The following is an 8,727-nucleotide window of genomic DNA, read 5'->3' as shown; positions in this document are numbered from 1 at the left end:
CAGTATGTTTAGTTAAGTGAACATATGAATTAGGAGTTGCTCAAAAAATGTAAAAAATACAGTGAAAATATATAGAAAAATTAACAAAATAGGTAGACAAACTGCACTATTTATAAATGGAAATTCTCTTTACACGGGTTGCTTATAGGTTGTATGTTCTAAAAATTTTTATATTTATGGTGACAAGAGCATTCCAGTTAAATGAACAGATGAAGTACCACTTGCTAAAAAATTAAAAAAATACAGCGAATATAGAGAGTTAAATTAACAAAATAGGTTCACAAACTGCATTATTTATTAATGCAAATTCTCTTTACACTGGACGCTTTTGGGTTGGATGTTCTTTAAATCTTTCTATTTATGGTAACAAGAGCAGTATGTTTAGTTAAGTGAACATATGAATTAGGAGTTGCTAAAAAAATTTAAAAAATACAGTAAAATATATAGACAAACTGCACTATTTATTAATGCAAATTCTGTTTACACTGGTTGCTTTGAGGTGGTACGTTCTGAATTTTTTTCTATTTATGGCGTTCTAGTTAAATGAACAGTTGGAGTAGAGTTATTAGAATTAGACTAGATTAGAAAGAAATTAGACGAACGAACGAACAAATTCGGTAGACATTGTGCACTATTTACTAATTAAAATTCTCTTAACGCTAGTAGCTTTTGGGTTGTATGTTCTGAAATTTTTTCGATGTGTCCTTTGCTTGTGATCAAGCGCATTTCACAGTTATGTCCATAAAACAAATTACTCAGCAGGCAAAATTTGCTATAATTACCTCTAAAACCCGTTAAGTTTCCACGTTGGAAGCGGCCACATGGAAATCCATTTCACCGGCACCAGTTAACAGCTTTTCAACGACCGCCTCATTAGATTCGGAACATCAACACGCCCTCGAATCCACAATTGGAAAACACTAAAATCGGCACACGCAGCTCGAAAAGCGTGCACAAAACACTCGAGGTGCCTTCAAGAATTCGCCAAAGAATACTGTGTTTGTGACAGTTTCGTGCACGTAAAATACCGGCATATTCGCGTCCGCCAATTTTTAAAGGGTTCAAAATTTCCACTTAAATTTTCACTTGCTTGAAAAAAAATCGCCTGTTTAGGGCGTGTACGGACAGCACATTACCATGAGCGCAGTATCGATTTGGGCGTTTCCGTTCATCGTATTGGCACAAGATACAAAGTTGGGCCGGACTTGAGCCAACACGCAGAATCCACGTCTGGCCCCCTTGCTCATCCGAATGTTTTCACTAGTAACATTGTGTCTACTCGCGAAGCAACATACGGTGTTTTTACTTATACCCTGTGTAAACTACGGTGTTGTGTTTAATAATAGTCATCGGGCCGACCGGGTGTTTTTACAAGACTGAATCCAGCGAAAACATCAGTCTGGAATAACATTGCTTGTTGTTCTTTTGCGGAATCCAATTTGCCGCGGGAGGCTGAAGTCGTAACAAATTCTTGGCCCCCGCTTACCTTCGAAAAATGCATACCTTCCTGACGGAACATCAGAGCATGTACAATCGCTACAACACTGGATATCCTTCATCTACAGTGACCTCAAATCCCTACTATGACCAGTACCGCTATGGATATGCAGCTGCCGCTTGGCATCATCAGCAACACCCTCTGGCTACGGCTAAGGATATGGTCAAACCTCCATACTCCTACATAGCGCTGATTGCGATGGCCATCCAGAATGCTCCAGAGAAGAAAATCACCCTGAATGGCATCTACCAGTTTATTATGGAGCGGTTTCCGTATTACCGTGAGAACAAGCAGGGCTGGCAGAACTCCATCCGGCACAATCTAAGTTTGAACGAGTGTTTCGTCAAAGTGCCCAGAGACGATAAAAAGCCTGGAAAGGGCAGTTATTGGACGCTGGATCCGGACTCTTACAACATGTTTGATAACGGATCGTACTTGCGCCGGCGGCGGCGCTTCAAGAAAAAGGACGCTCTCAGGGAGAAGGAGGAAGCCATCAAAAGGCAGCAACTGCAGCCCGACTCTCCTACCTCCTTGACTAAACGCGAGGAGAACAAGCCTCTGGAGGAATCCAAGGTCAAACTGGGCGATTGCAAGCCGAAGCGCGAGCCCAACACTGAGCTCAGCCAGTGCATGAGTGCAAAATATGGTGATCCGAAGAGTGTGATAGTTCATCAAGAGCATGTTCTTAGTGATGTTACTGCCTCGCTTCAGGCCATGGATACCGCAGCAGCTTTCACTGTGGACTCCTTAATGACCGCATCCAGAGACCAAGCGCTGCCTTACACCACCAATTCTACCAGGTTACATTCCTCAGGCGGTATGTACTCTTATTGCCCTAGTTCGAATCCCCAGCATCAATACAATCTCGGAGATGAGGCCACTCCGCGTTATAGTCCCTGGTACAGTCCAGAAACCTCTCCAGAGTCTGCTACCACTCCCACAGGATATCGGGATATAATATTCGACGGCAGCAGCGCCCCCAGCTGCCAATTAGCTAATTTCCGGCACTCTGGAGTTCCATCCAGTCCTCCTCACAACTACAGAAGCACCACATCCACTCCGTACTACCCTGCGGATTGTGTCGCGCAGAAATACTGAGGGTACGCCAATTTTTTCGACCATCATGTCAATATTAAGACTGATCCGTTTTGAAACTTCTTCACTTCATTTGTAACCAACCATCAACTCAATAGTGCGCGGTTTTTGCTGGAAGCAATCTGGATGCTTTGAGGTTAGGGATTGGCAAGTGATTAATCTGCAAGAAAGCTAGGGCGTGTTCTGTGGAGACCATTATATATAGATAGCTAAAGCTAAATAGTATACCTAATTATTATCTACAGGGTGTTTTGAACCTTGCAATAGCGCCTACTTAAGCGCCTCTTTAAACATTGCGGTCATTTAGATAATGTGTACATACATAAGTAGATTCAAAAAAGGGTTTTCCTGGATTTGTCGCTGTGCACAGAACGAACATGCTGCTAGTAGGTGTTTACAATGACACTGCCAAAGTTTTAAAATGATTTTCTGGACACAGTGACAAACAATGCGCTTTTGGTACTTAGAGTTTTTCTTCTTCTTTCTGAATAATATGTGATTATCTAACTAGGCCATATTGATGTGAAACTTGCGTTGTAAGTTAGCAACGAACCTTCATAACTTGTAAATAGTACGAATCTGTATATTTTGTTTGTGATTGTTGCTGTTCTTTCACCGAACTGGTTCGAATGAACGGCGGCTAATATTCTTTTTCGAAATGTGATAATTAGTAATTGCCTATTTAAGTTAAGTTGTTAGGTAGCAGAGAAACGTGCCCTAGAACTGATTGGTCTTCATTTGAGGGCCAGTTTTGTCAGTTCTAAGGCCCGTTTTTCAATAAATATTTAAATTGAATTATGTGCAACGTGTTCCTAATCAAAATGTCGGTGCGTTCACATCAGTTCACACAATTTCTGCGATTGATACCAACCTGATTTTGTCGAATCCGGCTGAAATTAATAACAAATAGTAAATCTAATGTGATCGCACCTTTATTTTGTCATTCCTATCATTTAATAGAGAGCGAAATTGAATATTTATTTGCATTTATGCTGGTCTGAACAAGCGGTAGATGTCAGAACGTGTAAATATTTTGTAAATATTAGATCTTAAGTAGATGTGTCTGAAAGCACGTATGTATATTATTTATTAACATATATTTAAAAATATATGCGACATTGTGAATTTTATGCTGTATTTTTTCCACTCATCTCGTGTATATACGTTTGTATTTTCCTTTATTTAGGTTTGCGTCCTTTAGTTGTGCTTGTTCTAAGGTCTTAAGCAAAACAGTAGCAATTTCTCAAAATGACGGGAAATTTTTTACTGCAACAGATTAATGAATGAAGCTATTTAATCGATACCAGCTGATAAAATCAACTGGGCATAAGTCCGGTGGGCGTGATGGTTAGAATCAGAGAAACAATTCAACGATTCATTAACAGACACCTCAACATCTTAAAAGTCCATTATTCAAATGTCTTTAAAAGCATTGAATTTGTTACATTGCGGACTGGAAATTGTAAAAATGCCAAAAAGTATTTTAATGTGGTGATTCAATTAAGTTGATTTCGACTAAATTCGACCTAGTCAGTAGCAAACTTATTTTTCTTTCATAAGGTAATTTGTGTGTAATGTTTTCTGGGGGATATTTTAAGGCGTTTTGAACGATTTTATTTTAAATCTTTAGACTAGCAGTGAATAATAAAATAGTGAAAAGCTCACTAAATTCTTCAAAAATAAGATAAGTTAAACAGTGTTACATTTTGGCTTTCATTTTCTAGTGTTGATGATTTGGTTTTGGTCGTTCAAGTCTTGTCTCCTTGTCTTCTTTTAGTTTTCCACACGTGGACTATTTTGGCAATTTTTATGTTCTTGTAATAGCCACAGTAACTGAAGCTGCGCAAAATGAGATTCATATTTAGGTTTCTACTGGAACAATATGCAGGTTTGTTTGGTTAAGCATTAAATATTTTTTCCAAACAAACAAACAAATACTGTGCAATAGAATAAGAAGAATTATAATTGCTTAAATAATTTATTAAGTGAGAACATCACCAAGGATTAGAAGTCAAACATACATGGTTTTAAGCACCAAATTTTCGTTTGTTGATGAAAAGTAAATGATGTTAAGAAACAAAGTTCAATTCGTTGTTTGGAGTATTCATTAGCGTTATTGCAGATCGGTTTCTTCGACGAATTTCCACGCAAATTGCTCAGATTCTTCTTTAATGTTCCGCACTTTGAACAGCTAACGGCAAAAGAGCGAAATATTCGTTAGAATAAACGAGCAAACGTTTAGCAAAAATACAGTATCATTTAAACAAATATATGGGAGTTCCGGTTTTTGAACTTAAAAATGCATCAATCAACTTGCCATAATTTTCCTATTGAGTATTTCGTTTAGTTGATTTTTAATAATAGTGAATGTTATGATTTATGCGTATTTCAGACTTTAGTGAAACAAACCGTGAAAGCATGATGAAAAGAAACGCCAAATGTTCAGTTTTTCACCAAATTTCTCCTCAATTCTTCAAAGTGTTTCTTGATTAACACAGATATCTGCTGTTCGTGAAACTCGGAACATTTTTCCGTATGTGCTTTCTACTTTTCTTAACAAATTATGTAAATTGTGTTAACACTAAAATCAACACAATTACGATTTAACTTAGTTTGAGTTTCCTAATGTATTTAATTTCGTCTTATTATATTTTATTTTCAAACAAATGGCGTCCTTCATTAAGGAATATCACTGAAAATGAAATAAAAGTCATTTTCTAGTCATAACAAATTGTTGTCTAATTTGAATTCTAGTCTGAGTGCAAGTGTATGCAAAAGTTTTTCTGTACTCTTTAGACACTTTTCGGCAACAGTTTCAGTGGGTTTTTGGATCATCTTGTATTGCATAAGCAAAACAGTGTTTTTCAAAGTTGTGACTTTTATCCATCTTCTATTGATTGATTGATTATCTAAAATAATTTTAGCTTCCAATGTCTATTTTGTTCTAAGAATTTCTCCCATTTTTATTCGAGTATCCGTTCGACTTTTGCTATTAAGGATTTATCTTTCGATTCGCATAATAAACGAAAATACGCAGAATTGAAGTTTAAGGTTTTAAGAAACGATAATATTGTGCTTTGTATAATATGGCTTATTATCTCGGCGTTACATTTAGACGGCGGTTGTATTTAGTTAAGATACCCGCTTTCCATTTCCAATCTTCTCCGCCTTATTTTCCGGCACATCGGGCTCGGATTTTCCGGGAAACCTTATGGAACATGGAAATATTTGAATTTTAAATGGGCTCGGATGAAAGAGTGTGTTTCAGCTTTGTAGAGCGGTGCCAAACGCCTATGGATTTTCGCTATTGTTCGATGTCTATTCGCTGGAAATGTTAAATTTCTGGTTTTTCCCTTCAATTTGTCTAAAGCAGTTTAATAATTAAGCAAAACGTTTTTCGGAAATTTGTCTTCTCAGAATCGTAATGGTTCTTAAAAAACATTCCCAGCTTCGCTTCCCGCTTTCGCTAAAGCTAAAGTTGCTTGCCTTTGCTCTGTTTATACTTCACATGTGGTGGAAAATCAATCGACCGAAAATGTTGCTTTTGGCTTTAATATTTAATGTTTACCTGCGAAAAATGGGAAAAAGCCTCAAGCAAAATGCCAATATATACTCTAAGAAAATGAAGTAATAAAACAAACTCAAAACAAAACAGCCATAAAGGTTTGAAATTTATGCAAAAACAAAGTAAAATTCGTTCAATATTTCGCCAGAACGGGGTAAAGCCTGTTTAGTTCGCTCCATTATATCCGAGCTTGCAATAACAATAATAATAATAATATAGTATTTGTTTAAAATAATAAACGTTTTCTATTTGCTTTTATATCGATTTATAATGCAGCGGTACGCGACCATGAATAGCTATCGATGTGTTAGAAAAATATTTAAATTGTCCTGATTATTTACAGTTTTATTTGCGAAAATATTAATAATTAGCTATGATGTTATTTTAATAAACATCAATAGCTTTGCGGCTTTATTCGAACGAATATATTGGAGAAAGTTATGCTGATTATTATCATAGTATTTAGTTGAATTTATATTTGATTTTGTTTAGATTGTATTATGTTTATGCTTTTAAATGTTAGATTGTTTAGTCAGAGTTCATCACACATAGGCGATAGGTAGCTGAATTGTGTTTTTTCAATAAATTCTTTGCAGATAGATTTCCAACTTGATCTCACTTATGTGATACTTTCCGAAATTTTTATTTTTGACTTATCGGTATGAAAGTGGAATTTTCACAGGTTTTTCAATATATTTTGTTGTAGATTTTCTGTTTTTTTCAAGAAACTTATGTTTGGCCCTCAAACAAAGGCAGTTAGAACAAAATCGTTGTCATAAATATTAATTTTATCAGTTATTTTATCACTGTATCAAAGATTGTTTTAAAATTTTTACTAATTTATCGGTGAGTTTTCGGCGTAGAAGTGAATCATTGTGAATATATAAAATCACATCAACGTCCTGTACAATTCCCTATACAATCGATTTATTTTCCATGGCCCCCAATTGCAAACAAATGGGGCCATTTAATTTCGTTTACAAATAAATTGAAACCAGCCCGATAGCGCATTTTATATATTGTGAAGAGCGGCAATAAAAATAACCAAACAAAAAAAGACAAAACAGTGATTTAGATGTTTCGCCACTGGACCTGGGGTTTGATTATTATATGTGCGCGTTTCGAAAATAAATATCTTATTTAATGTATTTTAATTGGACAGAAATATTTGCTATAAAATCGACTTTAATTATTTATTTTCGTCCGGAGGAAAACTATCAACGACGATTAAATGGGCGTTTTATATATTATTGTGCTTGTTTATGGAAAGTGCATTGGAAAACTACCGAAATCCTGGAAGATTGATTAGTAGGATTAATCTGGAGATTTTAATCGTGTTTCTTTTGATGTCATTTGCCTCTTTCTGTTAGCTTTTTATTTATGTTATACAAGGAAATTGTTACAGAAAAAATACATTACAGCCCGAAAAAATAAACATTTATAAAGTTAACAGGAATGGAACTGAACGATGGAAAAATTTAGCACTGAGCTAAAAAGTTTTCAGAAATTGGAGATAAAGTAACAAACGTTTAGTTGGAAACTTAGTGATGCTTTTGAGTGTGATTTTTAAGTAAATCCGAAAAAGTTAGGGAGGAATGGAGGTACAAAAATCGTAAAGGAATAGTAGAAAGACACTTGGAAGAACAGAAGGTTTTTTAAGACTTAACGAACTTTTACATTTCAAAAAGGTGTCAATTATGTGATTAGTTGTATAAATACCTTTTTTGAAAAGGTTTTGAGACAATCAAAAATGGAAACTGGTTTACTCATTCAGCGCTCTTCAATTAAATGTGAAAACGGCAGTTCTCTAAATTCAAGAAAATAATGTTTCAAGTGCTCTCGAGGGCAAATGATCAATATTATGAAATCAATGGCAAATATAAAAACCTTAACCAAATGTGAACAAAAAGAAAGCGTATCGATCGCCTCTAGGAACCAATGAAAAGAAGGGACGAAAAACCTCATAAAACTCTAGATCGGACTTAAAACTGTTTGGAAACGGGCCAAAGCCCGAGATGGAGCTCTTGATTAACGGGGTTTGCTGTTTTGTCTGAAAATACGAATAAAAGGCGGAAAATTAGGGGGCTGTCTGCTGAAATGAGGGCGGTCGATCGACGCACATTTTAATAGTTTAACAAAGTTGAAAAGAAAAAGTAATTAATTTCGTTTTTCCTACACCCGGTTCATAACAAAATGGGAGAATGTCGTTTTCGGAAAGCCACAGTTCGCTTTCGTAATGATGGGATGATAAAATATTAAAGCGAGGCAGTTTCTATACGGCACATCAGCTAAAAGGGGCCCTGTCATCACAAATTATAATTAAATTGCCTCCCTTTGTCACCTCGCGCCGAGCCGTTATTAGAGGGAGGGTTGTTCTCCCTCATTTACGAACAGGGGTGGCACCCAGTTGAAGACTCCAGAGGCGGAGAAACAGTAACAAAATCTAATCGGGGGAATGTTTTCTGTAAGCTAATCTTATCCAATACAAGTATCGATTGGAGCGTGAAACATTCATGTTTATTTCAAACCGAAATTAAACCAAAGTTGAATCATCTTGTATAAAGCAAGG

At 36.1% G+C, this 8,727-nt stretch overlaps 1 protein-coding gene across 1 annotated transcript; it reads left to right on the top strand.

Annotated features, from left to right (window-relative positions):
• The first annotated feature begins 961 nt into the window (after positions 1 to 961).
• LOC125505654 (fork head domain-containing protein crocodile-like) lies at positions 962 to 3,388 on the top strand. The gene has a single exon (XM_048669897.1). It carries the CDS (start codon positions 1,496 to 1,498, stop codon positions 2,594 to 2,596), a length of 1,101 nt encoding a protein of 366 aa, XP_048525854.1. The 5' UTR covers positions 962 to 1,495; the 3' UTR covers positions 2,597 to 3,388.
• Positions 3,389 to 8,727: the final 5,339 nt, after the last annotated feature.

Source organism: Dendroctonus ponderosae, unplaced genomic scaffold (genome assembly GCF_020466585.1).
Source record: "Dendroctonus ponderosae isolate FM_Combo_2020 unplaced genomic scaffold, Dpon_F_20191213v2 Dpon_F_20191213_9, whole genome shotgun sequence".
NCBI lineage: Eukaryota > Metazoa > Arthropoda > Insecta > Coleoptera > Curculionidae > Dendroctonus > Dendroctonus ponderosae.
The sequence above is the reverse complement of the archived record's forward strand: the minus strand, read 5'-3'. Positions and strand labels throughout refer to the sequence as shown.